Consider the following 15,702-nt stretch of genomic DNA (forward strand, 5'->3'; position numbering starts at 1 on the left):
GTGGAAACTACCCCTTCTGACTGTTTTCCTGCAAAGATGTGGGTGATGGAGGTTAGCTGAGAGTTGATGTACTTGTTTATGAGTCCATTCCACTGGCTGAGCGAATGGAGCGTCCTCAGCAGTGCCACTATCTCTTCTGCTAAAGTACTACTGTGAGTGGCAGTTAGAGATGCTTGGGGCCTGGCCTTTCTCCTCCTCAGAGTAGATTCTGAAAAGACAAAGCAATTGCACAACAGTTATCAATCTGACACACACATTTTCTATACATAAAAATAAGCCACTGAGGGAAGATTCCTCTACCTCTGAGTAGTGGGATATCTGAAGAACAAGTACTAAGCAGGCTGCCTAAAAATCCAAACAGTTTTTCCACGAGAAATTTCATGTCTCTTGACCTTTCATTTTTATCCCAGGATGGAAGTACTGCTTTCAATAAATGTACAGCAAGGATCTAAAAGGAGAAGAAAATTCATGTTATTCCATTCTAAGTCACCAAATATTAAAGAAATTCTCAAACACACTAAGTACAGAAGAAAGACATTTTTAAAGTTAGCCTTCCTTTGTGGTTCTTTCCATAATGCTGATTTCTTTCCGGATGTGGAAATGACAGAGCTACCGATCTTCTGTTCGGTTTGCTAAGGAATATTTTAAAAGAAGTTGTGCCAGTTCAAAGTCAGTAACAATTTTATTTGCACATTATATTAGTGAATCCAACCTCTTCAGTACTCAGGACATGAGACAAACACACACTGGGAAACAATGTAAATGACTAAAACACATAGGAAAAATAGGAATACAGAACGAGAAGGTTTGTTCAGATTCCATACTCAGAACTTAGTACTAAGATGTATTTCAGAACGGAAGTTTCCAAGTGTTCTGCAATGAAGGTATGATAATTAAGAATCATGAGATACAAAGCTGAATGATACAATAAGGCAAAAAGCAACCACAGTGACCCGTTACTGTGAAACTAGGGCCTCCGACAGTACAGAAGTAACAGCATCTCTAAACCTAGACACTCAGTGCAGGACTGGCGAGGAACATGGGGAAGGCGCACTGCACAGGAGTATTTCAGGTTTTGAGCTTCCTCATCTTCTACTCAGAAGACCAGTACAATACAAGTGACGAAGTATAGTGAAGATATATCTCTCTCTTGTAAACCTCTGTCAATAATGCGTATTTCTAAAACTTCCAGGTCTTTCCCTTATTAAGTTAGATGCTGGTACATGAGAAATGCTCATTTCTCTTGAGTATTCCCCGAACAGCACAGATGACTAATGCACTAAGTCCTGGTTGACGACAGAAGTCTCATCATATTAAAGATATTGGCAAGAATTTGCTGGAAGATCACACAAAAATGCCAAGGCCTTTATGATACAAGGCTTTAGTTAAAAAAATGATGATGCCTTATCAAGGAAAAGATTAAGAAGATCTTTTGATCCCTGAGCCTTAAAACTTGGAAGAGTTATTGCATAATAAGGTTGCTTTTCAATCTCATGAAAAAGGCACTATAATATGCTAAGAAAAGGTAAAAACAAACAATCAAAAAAAAAACCCCAACAACAAAAAATAAGAAAAAAAAAAAAAAGAAGAAAAAAAGAAAAGGCAGAAGGGGACAAGAGACATACAATACCAAAATAAGATGCAAAGGTGCAGCTTCTTAAGAGAGACTAATTAAAACAATAGTAACAGTTTACTACAAAAGGAGGGACAGTAGATAATACAAAATTTGATAACTTTAACATGAAATGGCACATTTTTCCTAACCAACTTTTTGGTATTCTTTTCTTTGTTCAACTTCTAGGAAACATTATATAGGAGTTTCCGGAACACATTTTTGGAACGCTGTTTTGTCCTCTTACCTGTGCAAAATTTTCAGACTTTCAATAGAACAAGAGAGTCTCTAGTGCCCTGAAGGTTTAAAAACTTACATACATGTATTTAAAACAATGAATCCTAAGTATAAGAAGACATGTTATCTTTTTTCCAATTAATTAAAAACTGATTTAAGGACATTTCCCATCTGTTTTTTTAAAATACACCTTTTCTTTTTTTTTAAAGACAGCTAAAGTCTACTAAATTAATTGCCTATCAAAGTAATTTGGAAATACACACATTACCTGTCTCTGTAGTGAAGCAGCAGTGAAAGATTCATGCCCCTCAACAATTTTCATTAGCAAAGTTATCCACTGAGATGTACTAAGAGTGCTGCACATCTGAGGCATGAGTGCTATACTTCGAATGAATCCCAACGTGCACCAACTCCTATGCTGTTCTTTATAAACTAATTTATTTGGCAAGGAAGCTAAAAACAAAAAGATATATAGATATAACAGTTGACTTTTCCGCCAGCTACATAATTCTGTATATACTACATGGGGCTTCTTTGGACAAATCGTAACACTGAGCTAATAGTACCTTTACATAAACTATTAACTTTAATTTAGAGCCTGTAACTAATTTTATTAAATATGTCTTTAAAACAATTCTCAAACTTATACTATTTCTTCATTTCAAAGTCGTTAGCATTACTTCTGAAATTACAAAGAAGCTATGGAAATGAAAAGGACATCCAGTCATACTGTTCTCCTCAAAAAGACTGGTAAGAAATTCATTGTCTAAGCCAATCATAAGCATGCACATCTCATGCATTTCTCCTGCTTTTACTGCTAAATATTCTAAGAATGCTGAAGATCACTTATGTTGCTTTTGCTAACAATTAAGATTTTAAAAGCTCTGAAAATGCATTTTATAGCCTTTGGCCTTAAAAATTAAAAACTAGTAACAAAAGATTTACAAAATTACAAGACAACAAAGCACAAAACAGAAGCACATAGCTGAGTCAGACTGTTTCTAAATAATATACCTGATTTATCTATTGTTCCACTCTCCACAAGCATACGGAGTAGACCACACAAAGTCCTAGTAGCGTCACTCTGCATGACTTCAGCATGGACGCCGGCAGAGAGACACAGCGTCTGCAACAGGTTCACGGTACTTGTAAGCATCATGGAAGTCGGGTGCAGATTCCTTTCAACTTGTTCTCCTTCTGAAGGGAGACACAAAAGGCAAAGGAATACATTAATATTGAGTTAATCTATTTCACAAAGAGTTCTGAAACAAACAAGATGAGAAATTTGTTGTAAATATTTTCTTTAAGATGATTTGACATGAAGAAGATTCCTTACTTCCAACTGCAAGAGCAAAATATAAACCAGATATTTTGTGAAGACATTTTCAAGTTATTCTCTAGCAGTACACAACTTGAAAGAAATTCCAAATGCAGTGCCAAGAAAAGGGAAGCAGTTTGACTAGATGTATAATTAAGTCATATAAAAAACACATTTTAGAATGGCATTAACATATGTTAAAACGTATACCTCCTGGTATCTGTAACTGAAACTATTTTGGTTGGATAATACTGTTTTCTTTGGCCCATGAATATGCAACAAATGTGATACCACCCTTTCTAACCTCCTTTCTCAAGGTAAAGATATCTTAAGAAAGACTCTGGTCAGATGTGTACACCTATTAAATTAATCTTCTTTGATGAAGCATTTTCTCCTGTGAAAGAAGCTTTTTCCTATTATGAACTATCAATTTTGGAATCCAACTAAAACCCTTTTATTAAAAAAAATTGCTTTTTACCGGAATCATCCTCTGTGTCTGAATCCTCTGTTGTGGGCTGCGTTGCTGGCGGCGGCTCAGCTAGTTTGAGATCATATTTTCCTTCCTTCCCCATTCTGTAAGAATTTGTACTTCCGGTGTCCCACTGCACTCTGATCCAGCCATCTTCTCCCAATTCTCCAATCACACGACCCAAACCTGGAGGGGGTCCATCCTGACAGAAGAGAGAGGCTCAAGTTCCACAATGAACAATAATTTGTATCCAAAGTTCATAAAATAATAATGCAATTGCTCTTTTTTGCTGCTAACTTAATAGTTAGGCAATAAACATTCAATAATGTTTCAAAATCCAGCATAAAGTTGGAAAGCATTTCACAATCTTCAAAAGAAATCACCGCAGTTCATTTCTGCAGCAACACTCATGTTTACATCTATTTTACTATGTACTACGTAAGCCCCATACGCACCTAGTTGGAAGTGTACAACATTGTAGCAAACATTTATTTCCTGTTAAATCATGAATTAAAACATTCTCACCAAAAAATAATTTTACCAAAAAAGAAGTTTAACAAATTATTAACAGATTTTATATCCTTATAATTATCTCCAAGCTAATTCTCCAAGTCTTTGAAGTTTAAAATTACCTTTAAAGTTTGAACATAAAATTCACAGACAGTCCACCGAATACAGACTTTAGATTTTAACACACCCAAACCTGTATGAAAGAAATTGTACCTGATCACCCCATTTCCAGTCTACCCCTCTCACCACTCTGGTACCAATTTTCATCATGGCTGCCAGCTCTGGTCCAGAAACAGGGAGTTGAACAGGTGTAGTTTCCTTTCTTGATTCTTCTAGGACTGTGGCAGAAGCTCCACGGGAAGAGGTACTCATATCTTCTTCGATGTTGTCAGAACTAGGTCCTAAGAGAAAAAACATGAAAGAAAAAAAAAAAAAAAAATCAAAACCAGCTACAGGTTTCTATATGTGCCTTTGTCACACTTAAAGTTTAAGGCACATAAGGTTTGCAATATAAAAGCAATAACAAACAGGAAAGCTGACTTAACAGTCAGACGAGGAAACTAGGATATAACGGTTTTGAAACTTAAATACTTGTTTGAACAAAAATAAGTGACAAATAAGAGAGACATTGTAATGACGAGTAAAGCGGCTAAATGGTTCTACTAACAGAATTTTTTTAGAAAAACTTTTTATGAGCACTCCAGTTCAGTACTGTTATGAGAACAAATATTTGCTATTATCTAAGAAAACCAAGAAAGAAAAAGCGGGCCAACTTGAATTATGACAAAAACCACCACAAACCATGAAAGTTTTGAGCTTAGACATGCAGACTGAAAACAGTTTTAATAGCTAGAAAAACGAAACTGAATGAAGAGGGAGTAGGAAGTTTTTAGTATTTTCTGTTTTAATTTTCCATTTTTAATTTATTTATAATGGTCCCACCAAAACTACACTATCACTCCTAAATTCTAGCAAAGGATGGCGAAAGCAAAGGCTTAGGAGAAAAATCATGAATGAATAAAGGCTATAGTCAAACAAACTTCCATCTCAATTGTGCTTTCATATGTGGTTTTTGTATCAGCGGTAAAGGTGAACAGCATTAAGTACTATCTTTAAGCACTGAAATAATTCTGTACTTTGGGTACACTAACAGGTAAAACACAGAGGAGATTTATAAAACATGTGGTTTCTTCCAAACAAGAAACCAGAAGATCTCGTACCTATCAGTCGCAGCGTTGTTTGCGTCAATGCCAGCATACCAGAATTAAGGAGGAGGCTCAAGGTATTAGCACCGTGTTGCAGTGTCAACATGTTGAGCATGACCAACAGAAAACGTGCTTGTGGAATAGTCCCAAGACTTGGTCCTGCTGGATTCTCGTTAGTAATTGTTTGTAGAGGAACAGGCTGCACACCTAATTGAAAAGTAATATAAATAACAAAGTCAGCTGACATTTGGGAGCTACAATAAAACAGGTTATAGATTTGTTTGATGGATTATAATATTTTTTTATTCCCTGCTTGGCTTTAAGAACTTACAAACTGAAGTTCCAAGAAACTTCTTCTAATTTAGATTTCAATGGCAAAATGTTACTAATAAGTAATTAATGACCTGTTTCTGGGATACCAGCAACATGCTCTTAAACACTAAGAAGTGAGTTAAGGGAGAACGGGAGGGGAGTGGAACAACACATAGATAGACAGGAAGTCAAAGGATTTCTCAGCACAAACCAAGGGAACTGATTTTAGGATCACAATTACTGGGAACTTTAAAAAAAAAAATGCAACAATATTCATTTAAAACAGTTTTTTCCCAAGCCAACAGCAACAAAATGAGATTCACCTAGTTCTTTAAATTTTGCATTAGCATCTAGCAAGATGTTCCGGACATTCTGAATAGCCCACGCGTACAACTTTCCAAAAGTTACTTCCAGCAGCATTCTGTTAAACGGTGGGATCAGATCAACATCCTTCAAGCAGTCGGTAAGAGGTTCCCTTCATAGAAAAACAACAACAAAAATAAGTATTTTTTTCTTACTAAAGAACTGTGAACACAATAACAACAAGAAGTTTTACCCTATGTTGGCTCCTTCTGGAATAAGCCTCTGCCATCCACAGAACATAGCATACTGCACAGATGGGAGCAAAAAATTTTTTGCTGCCAATTTCAGAATAGTATCTATTCCCTCCAAACGAACTTCTGCTCTTTCCAACTGCAAAAGAGAAAAAAAAAAATTGTCATACTTATGTAAACTTCTAATACATGCAAGCCCATTTTCATCCATTTTACCTGTTTTAATAAACATTTTCTCATTTTTTCTACATCCACTGGCTCTTCTTTAAGTGCAAATTCAACAATGGTGTTAAGGAGGGCAGACTGTGGATACAAGCCTTGGACATTTTGCTTCAGCCATTTGTATTTGTGGACACCCGTAACTGTACTCAAAAGCGGCTGCCACTTATCCTGCAAAACAGGAAGGTAGCATGTTAAAGAAAAATTTAAACTACTGAAAATAAAGTTATTTCATGTAAAGCCATGCCCAAATTTCAAACACAAGGAGGGGAAAGGAAAAGAAAAAAAAAAAAAAAAAAGAGAAAGAAAAAAGAGAAAACTTCTCCAAAGCCAGGGAACAGCTTAGTATTATTTGTAACTCATTATCTTGTTTACAATTGCTACATAAAATTTCAAATGCATTAATATTCAAAAAAGAGGAAGTAACCCATCAAAACCTTTTATTTTGAAATGAAGCTTTATTTGAGCACTTCTAAGATTACCAATAATCTAAAAATTATTACCTTTACATATTCTAAATATGCAGTACACAAGCTTATTGTTAAGAATTATTCCAGGTTTTCACTAAAACCACGTGCCATATATACATCCCAAACACCATTATCAGAATATTAAATGTCTGTTATTACAATCATGCTTTAGCTTATTTTTTCCCTCGTGTTATTTTTATTCACAAGGTTGATTCAAAATCTGATATCCTACCTTGGGTGATTTGATTGGTATGGGCCTTTTCTCTATAGGTACAGGACTGTGAGGTACCACACAGGTTTCTTCTAAATCACTCTCTTCGTTTCCTAGTTTGGATTCTTCCACATCAGCAGATTCAGATTTTTTTGGCACTAGAAATAAAAACATTATTCTTTGATGTAACTTGTCATATCTTACAGTGTCACATTTTTAGTTTTGCATGATAACCTAAGCATACAGAATGCTTAAGATCTGCCTGTAGTAAAACATAAATGTACTCTTGGTGAACTCTATGTCCAACTATTGTCAAATTAGCTCTAGTAATATCTGCAATATGCTTTTATCTTTAAAGACCAACTTCAAAAGCGCCTCAGCATTTGTTCACCACATTAATTTATTTCCAGTTAAACAGTTCTTTGACTACACTGCTTTAATAAAACGTGGTTTTTAATAAGATGCCACTTCTAGTTAAACTTTAGTAAAACCAATTCAGAGGGACTGATATTGATGGGTCATTTTTAATATGCTGGAACAGAAAGAAGCATGCCTCCCCTAAACTTGACTCTCTTGTCTGCCTGCTTTTGTTGTAGGAACTGACGGATAACCATTGATTCATCAAACTTCATGAAAATGCAGCAGAAAGCAAAAGGCTTTGATGCTTTAGCTAACAAGAGTCTCAAATATAGAGCTGCAAACCTTGGAATGAGATTTTCATTGTTTCAAAGAAAACACAACATTAACGTTGCCTTACCTCTTTTTTTCCTTTTTTCTCTAATTATTTTCTGAGCTACCCTCCGCCATCGGGGCAAGGAACTCAGAAGTTTAAATTTAGACATTATAGAGAGATCATTGCAAACTGCAGGACGTAGCTCATTGAATAAGAATCTCAAACGTTCAATGACAGGAGCACAAACTTCCTTGTAGGAACGTCCTTGCTCTTGATGGGTCTAGAAAAGCCATTGAAAGAATAGGTTACTGTTTAATATACAACAAAATGAACAATACATAACTTCTTAATAAAACACATCAAAACAAATCTAAACTTCAGCAGGTAAGAGGCTTACCTTAATCAGTGAGCATTTTGCTTGGTAGACAACACGACACACATCCACTACAGATTTTGGTAAGGTTTTGTGCTTTACCTGGTCAACTCCAAGGGTACCAGGATGAACAAGAGACAGTGCTACGTGACCTTAAGTGGAAAAGACAATCTCTGAATATGCATTTCCAAAATCATCCATAGCAGAGTTTAAACTGGTCCAAAATGTGTTCTGGGACAGCTATACCACAAGCCTACCTACCCAAATCTTCATGCTTCAGAAGACAACATAATAACAAACGTCCTACTTCTTCCACAGGATGCTCAGGAGGGAATGTGATTGGTGTTGTTAAGTGACACTGTTTACAGTATCTCTCTATTTGACACAAGAAGTCCTACAAAAACACACAACAGCCTTTATTTAACTTTGTTTTCAAATAACACAGAATAATCTCCACAATCTGAACTAACATTTGGAAGTGAGATACACCACACAGTACGCACTATTTAATACATAGCGATTATAACCCAATACGACAAAGAATACCCTGTATCATTATTCTTGTATGAAAAGCAATGTGGCTCAAGGAACAAAGCTTCTACTGCTTTTATCTCTTCCTAAGAAAGCCAGGTCACCTAACACTATTTTTAATGGTCTTCTCCTGACTCGTCATTATTCTGTCCTCCCAAGGACTTATTTGGTGTTTTTTTGATAAAGGAACTGAACTCAAAGGGTTAGAAAATCTGAAAGTACTACAGAGGACAGCGATCAATGTAAATCTTAGAGGTTTTCATAACATCCGTGATTCCAACTAGGTGAAACATGAACCCCAAGGCACAAAGGGACTTTAACACAAAGGCATACATGCACCTGACACACAAAACACATCTGCAGTTTGACAAAGAAAACTTCATCTTAGTTCAACTGGAGGTGAGTAGGGTCTATAAATACTACTAAAACTTGACATGAAGAGCAATGCAGAATTAATTTTTTTTTGTAAGAATACACGTAAACTTTTTAGTTCTCCCACTCAAAAATTCAAAAGAAGAAACTGTACTGTTATGATATCAAGTGAAACATGCAAATTTTTTCCATTAGTAGTATTCAACCACTCCTTTCACAAAAAGTAAGTCCAAAATAACTTTTTACAATTGTTTTAACTTTTGGAGAATTTTCACCAACAAAACTGTTTCAGTGCACCACTGTCTCCCTTCGGCAACATTTTTTGTGAAGAGAACTGCTGAGAGCTTACCTTCACAGTGTGATCCTGAATATTATTATCGGCAATAGCTTGGAGAAAAGGTTGTGAATGGTCACTCAAAGTTAATCGATATGTATATAGCTTTGATTTATTTGGGGTAGTGTTACCAGGTGAACTGCAATGGTCTTCGTCTTTTTCCTCATTGTAACTGTAATGAATCTGACTAGTTTGCAAGCCTCCAGAAAAGATAGATGACTTCAACCATTCTAAAAGAAAGAAAACACAAATGTATATTCTGATTAAAGATTAAGCTATCAAGACGCAACAATTCCCTCAAATAAAATGCATACACAGCTCAAAACAGAAGGTTTAGCTGCTCTTCCATTTGCAGGAAAAAAAGGGTGCTGCAACTAAGGAACAATTAAACAACAGAGCAGCCATCACCTGTTTAAGATAAGAGGGCTTTAGCTAGTTTTCTATGATTAATATTGAATTATACACTCTATTCACCAAATTAAGATACCCAACAAGACAGAATCCAACACCAGATGCTTCCGGCACTCTTAATTGAACACAAACTAGTGAAATAACTGATACAGAGTTTCCTTTCTCTTACAATATTCTACCTTGTCTATTACAAAATTCTGGATATTTAACTATTCAAAATTATCTAATCCTCATTTAAATCTTGCTAAATTATTCAACCTTGATGAGTGTATTAATTAATGTTAAGAATAAAGAACTTCTTCAGAAGACAGCAAAACTAAAGAGGTACAAGATTTCCAGTTAATTTATTTGGCCTGTGTCTTTTTCATGCAAGTTTTGACATGCAAGTTATTTATCACTTATTTAAGGACAAAATAAAGTTCTGCTTACTGGCACATTCAACTTCCAGAGGAGAAAGTGGTGTGCTCATTGCCAGGTAGGAAGCGTGCAGTCCAAGAAGGAGACCCAAATTCCTTTCTGTGTCTATTAGAGGTGATGACAAAGTACTCAGATCTGGTGTCGTAATCACTTCCTGGTCAGGCTAATTAAAAGAAGTAGGAGTTGAAAGCTAGAACTGAGTTCCAACAAGAATTTTGAAAGCAAAGGAATATTTTACTTTAGAAAGTGTGTATCCATTAATATATAAGATTTTTACCTCCATATATTGGCCAACACAAAAGGCATGCATTGACTCCCGCGTGTCCTCAAATTGCAAAGCAGCTTCCAAAGCAACAACTGGGTCCTCACCTGCAAACTGAGCTAAATGAAGGAATAAGGTAGTCAGTATAATATCTAAAAAGCTGCTCATGCCATTACAGAAGTAATTTGTGTCTTTAATTCAGACTCTGATTCTCACCAAGTATGCTACTGCCAGTTAAAGACTGGGTTTGGAAGTCCTTTATATCATACACTTTCCCATCAATCACTGTCCAAAATCCTCCATCTTTGTTGTGGTTCTCTAGATCAGCTTTACGTATAAGTGTCACTTCCTCATTATTTCTGCAACTCTGCCCAGTAAAAAATGAACCTACAGGTATAAAACAGAATAGACAATTTATCAACAGAAAAACAGAAAGCAAAGTTTTTTCTGAACATTCTTTTAACTGTTGCCTAAACGAATTCTTCACTTCTCTTAAAAGGCTGCTTGTCTTTCGATATGCTGCAAAGTCAAAATAGCTATTAATATGTTCCTGTCTGCATAGTATGCAATTAAACTATGTGTATGTTGTATTCTTTTATGCACTGATCTCCAATGTTATACTGTCAAAGACCTAGCATTGCCCAACTACGCGGCTGCTTTGTTTGGAGGTGGAGCAGAACAACTGGTGTTCTGGCAAATCACTGCTCTAGTCTGTTCTCCCTCAAAATTACTTCAGTTTTATTACATGCCTGCCTGAAAGGAATTGGTTGCATATTTAATTTCAGTTTAAATCCATATTTTTTTAATAAAAGAAGGTAGGTTACATACATGTTTGAAGTCTTCCCATCTACATATCAGTAAACTACTTCAAACTACAGGTAATTTCATCCAAGCAAGAAACATCAGATTAATGTTTGCACACATGGGCCTTTGTGTCTAGTGGTAGGACCTTAGTTCTCTTGGATCATGCCAACCCTGTTTTATTCCTCCCTCCACCAGTAAAATGCTCACAGTCAGAAATGCACATTTTCTGCTTCTCTTTTCACCCCAGACATAGCCCATACTATAAAGTGCCCTGGGAAAAGAAGACTTCCTTATTTCAAAGTTTTCACACTACTCTCCCTTTATGTTACAGATAGAATTTAGTAACAAAATGTGTAGATGTACTACTTAATGTTTTACTGCAACTTTTCACACTCAAAAAGCAAAATGACATGAACTAATCCTTTAAAAAGTTGCATTTGTACTCTGCTTAATCCTACCTCTATACATAACTTCTTTAAGAATTTGACAGAAATAAATACTGCCATATGAATTAATAAAAATTTGTACTGTGAAGTAGAATTCCCTTCCTGAGAGCAGTTCACAAATAGTCACCATTTTTATATAGCTACTTTATGAAAACATATATAAACAGTCCAGATGCTACTAGAACATACCCATTATTCCTGGCCATGCTAAATCCTCATTGTCATCCCTTTCCTTTCCAGGGGCTAAATGGTTAAATCTGTCTAGATGTTCTAGCAAGCCAGCCAACAAAGGGATAGCACCAGCTTCCTGCATTAATCCAGCATTTTTACTGAGGAGTAGCACTACAGAAACCACCAATTCCGGAAGAAGAATGCCTAAACAGAGAAAACAGAGAAGACAATTCAGATTTAATTCAAGACCTAAATTTATAGCATCATGGAGGTACATCACCAAGCAATACATTCTGCCTTCTATTACTGCTTTAGTACAAGCTCTTGCCTTCCCCATCAAATTTGCCCTCCTCTTCCATCAATCAAAAGATTAAATTGACTCTTTTTTAGTGATTTAGAACTTTCAGGAATGTGTACCATATAACTTTGTAATATTGTGGAAGGGGAGGAAAGGAGGACAACAAAGAAAAACATACCTGTTAAATCCCCATCCACGACACGAGATACTTCTGCAAAATGCCGATGACTAGTAGAAGCAATGCTGGTTGCCACAGGAAGTATATCACCAATGTGCGTGCACAGAAGAGCAGTGTATTTCTTCAGTAAAGAACCAACACCTAAGAGGTCAGGACCTGTATAAAAAAGAGGAAGAGCACAGAAAACCATCACATAGTCATATTTAAGAAACAGATTTCAAAAGCTGCCAAACTCGTCTGAAATGCAGCCACTCAGTATTAGCACTGAATTAAGAAACCGAATCTTTTTAAAAGTTTATAAAAATTTTATTATCTAGATCCTGTTGTCTTCCAAAGAGAAATTTTCCTTTACAGAAAACAATTTAAAGAAACTACTTTCAAACACTTTTCAGACAGACTCGGCAAACCAGCTGATTGATGAGACATGAAGATAAATTAAAGCAAGAAATTGCTATCCTGTAGAAGACGTATTACAGAAATCCTTGGGGCGGGGGGGGGGGGCTTATTTGTTTTACAATAACTTACTGTATGTATTAGGGACCTGCCCAACACAATCTCCTGGGTAAAGTTTACTAACAAGTAGACGCTGAAAACGCAGCAACAAGTCCAGAGAAGCTGATCTCTCCTTGCTACAATGTTCATGGTCCATGCAGGAAGAAATACGACGAGCAACATCTTTTAGTTTAGCTATTGTCTGTGAAGCGATGTTCCTAATTGAGATAAAAGTATGTAAAGTACTTAAAGGGAGCTGACAGTGAAGACAGTCCACAGAAACATGGGTTAAGCTTTTGCTAGAATTTCATACAAATATGTAAGAAACCTATGCAAAGTTTTTTGCAGCATGCTCCCTTGTTTGCAACATAATGCCCCAAAAGTCAATGGATTTTGTGGAGGTATTTTGTTTAACAGAATTTATAAAATACATCAAATTTGTATTTTTTGTCATCGCTCACTACAAAAAACATAATCTGATAATTTTCACTGAAAGGCTGCAGTGAAAGCCACGACACTAAGCAGTTCAAAAGAGCCTCAGTACTGACTAAATTACATGGTTACCATCACAATTAAGTGAAAAGGCACAATAAACTTCTTAGTAATCTCATAATTACTTCCTGCTACATATGCTACATATTAAATACTTCTGTAGCTGATATAAAGAAGCTTTGTTCTCAGCACCCTATTTGTCATGCATTCACAATTCTTTCTCAGTGGCAAGAATTTAAAATTCAGGTTTCTTGCACACTTATAGCCCCTCCTACAGTCTCCTTAGAACTCCTTCAGTTCTAAATAAATTTTCACCAATTCTCATACTTTGTAAGGACAGGCTTTTGAACGTTTGTCCTATATTTGTTACACAGACTTTCAGAGTACAGAAGTATCACAATCCATAAAAGCAAGGCAATAACTCTTTCTAAAATCATGTAATTAAGTATAGAACTTTGCTCCCTCACAAACGTGAAACAGCAAAACTAGAGACAAGCTAGGATAATGTTCAATATTTTGATTTCTGAGGAGCTAAAATGCTAGCAGGAACCTATTTACTTGCTAACCAAAATTAGTCATCCTTTAGTTCACTAGTTCTTCAAACATCTAAACAGATCTTCTGTACAAAACGAAAAGACAAATTTGAAACAATTACCTTAGTAACTGCTGAATTAACTGAACTAATGGTAAACTTTGTTTTCCTGCAGATTCATAGATTCCAGTATTAATAAGGTCTTTGTCCAATGGAGTCCTGCTCCTATGAAGCGTTGATGCATTTGCTTCTTGTTCATCAATTTCTTTTTCTTTCTGTGCTTCTTTTTTTGCTTCAATATCCTAAAAAAAGTAAATCAAGTTAAAGGAAATGCACTAACTTCCACTGTGATTATGAAGCACTTTACTAACAAGTGTTCTTATAACAAGATCAAGTTACTTCTACCTATGCCAGAAATTAAACAATTCCTACCAGACAAATGTGTATTGTATATTCCATAGCAACCACATGGGCACACTTTTTTTTTAAATAATTATAATATAAAAAGTAAGGGGGATGTGAGGGTTGTGAAGATAAACAAGAGTAGACAAACTCCAAATTCAGTTTCCACCAAACCAAGTTAACAATTTATTTCTGTTCTATGTATGTCTAAACATGCCAGTAGCTGCTGCACAGTTCATGACTGAAGGCATGTTTACTCTGTATTTATGAAAGTGACAAACCCAGTCCACTAGAGAAGAACCTGGGTTAGATTTGCTACTGAGCTATAGTCACACAGAACCATATGGAAACGAATTCACCCAGGTTTTAGACAATGTAAATTAACCTGTGCAGTGTTGTAGGCTGCCACCTAGATCACTTTCAGCATACAACTGAAGTTGGCTCAGGCATCTCTGACCTATGCTATAATATAAACGTGCCCTAGAAGCCTTGCTTAAGAAAAAAGAGGTCCTGCATGTCTTTAAATACAACAGAAAATGCTAATGCTAGACCATGCATTAAAGCAAAACTTCATACATGCACTTCCTCTGCATCATAAAGCTCCCCATTTATCAACAGTGGACAGAAACCAGGAAGAAAATATACTTGGAAGGATTCAACAAAATGAAGAGGCAAGGGAAAAGCATATTTTTGTTTTCACAGCCATACACAAACATGGCAATTTAAAGCAGTCTGTGCAGAGGATGCCCCATCTCTGAGAGGCTAATAGACAAGAGAGTATATACAGAATGTTTCTTTCATCCTTTGTATACTTAGTCTTTATCTGTTAAACATTTGAACCAGTCTGAAACAGAACCTACAGAGATTTGGGATGCTGCAAAGAATTCATTCATCCTGAATTCATAAGTAATAAGGCTGAAATTGCTGCTGGAGAGATATGGGTGACATTAAAGAAGTGAAGAACTCAAGAATCCCACAGAAAAGTACAAAGCACTTTGCAAAATTATGCTCCTATCACAGATCTTTACAAAAAAAGTTTGTTGTCATTGTTAGAATCATCACTCTAGGCAATGAAAATAAACACTCTACTACAAAGGAGAATAGGATTCATGCTTCCATACAAACACTGGCACAAGTTTCATATCAAAAGAAGATAACGTCAATCCACAAACTTCAGAAGACACTTGATAAATCGTCTTATTCCATTTATACAGAACTGCAAAGCTGCTGAAACATACCTGAATTTCTGCAGTAATAGCAGCATTTAGTGCAGACTCTAAGCCCCCATCAGCCATCAAGCTGCCCACCAACAGGTCAATCATAAATCTACGGCCTGGACTTACATTCATTTCATTTCCTGAAACTAAGAATGGAAGAAGCTATTAATAAACTAGAAA

General features: G+C 35.9%; 1 protein-coding gene across 5 annotated transcripts in view; it reads right to left on the reverse strand.

Annotated features, from left to right (window-relative positions):
* Positions 1-15,702, reverse strand: part of HERC2 (HECT and RLD domain containing E3 ubiquitin protein ligase 2) — a 116,718-nt gene that overhangs the window by 56,258 nt on the left and 44,758 nt on the right. For all 5 annotated transcript variants that reach the window (XM_054188733.1, XM_054188735.1, XM_054188734.1 and 2 more), the window contains exons 19-41: positions 15,544-15,668; positions 14,027-14,205; positions 12,913-13,097; positions 12,388-12,543; positions 11,930-12,115; positions 10,707-10,877; positions 10,506-10,609; positions 10,241-10,391; positions 9,416-9,630; positions 8,425-8,557; positions 8,188-8,315; positions 7,875-8,070; positions 7,139-7,275; positions 6,434-6,607; positions 6,220-6,356; positions 5,987-6,138; positions 5,367-5,558; positions 4,360-4,547; positions 3,646-3,838; positions 2,864-3,046; positions 2,118-2,302; positions 301-448; positions 12-208 (exon numbers count right to left, since the gene is read on the reverse strand). In XM_054188733.1, the coding sequence (XP_054044708.1) occupies positions 12-208; positions 301-448; positions 2,118-2,302; positions 2,864-3,046; positions 3,646-3,838; positions 4,360-4,547; positions 5,367-5,558; positions 5,987-6,138; positions 6,220-6,356; positions 6,434-6,607; positions 7,139-7,275; positions 7,875-8,070; positions 8,188-8,315; positions 8,425-8,557; positions 9,416-9,630; positions 10,241-10,391; positions 10,506-10,609; positions 10,707-10,877; positions 11,930-12,115; positions 12,388-12,543; positions 12,913-13,097; positions 14,027-14,205; positions 15,544-15,668 (3,815 nt within the window). The remainder of the gene's footprint in view (positions 1-11; positions 209-300; positions 449-2,117; positions 2,303-2,863; positions 3,047-3,645; positions 3,839-4,359; positions 4,548-5,366; positions 5,559-5,986; positions 6,139-6,219; positions 6,357-6,433; positions 6,608-7,138; positions 7,276-7,874; positions 8,071-8,187; positions 8,316-8,424; positions 8,558-9,415; positions 9,631-10,240; positions 10,392-10,505; positions 10,610-10,706; positions 10,878-11,929; positions 12,116-12,387; positions 12,544-12,912; positions 13,098-14,026; positions 14,206-15,543; positions 15,669-15,702) is intronic.

This window comes from Rissa tridactyla, chromosome 1 (assembly GCF_028500815.1).
Source record: "Rissa tridactyla isolate bRisTri1 chromosome 1, bRisTri1.patW.cur.20221130, whole genome shotgun sequence".
Classification (NCBI taxonomy): Eukaryota; Metazoa; Chordata; class Aves; order Charadriiformes; family Laridae; genus Rissa; species Rissa tridactyla.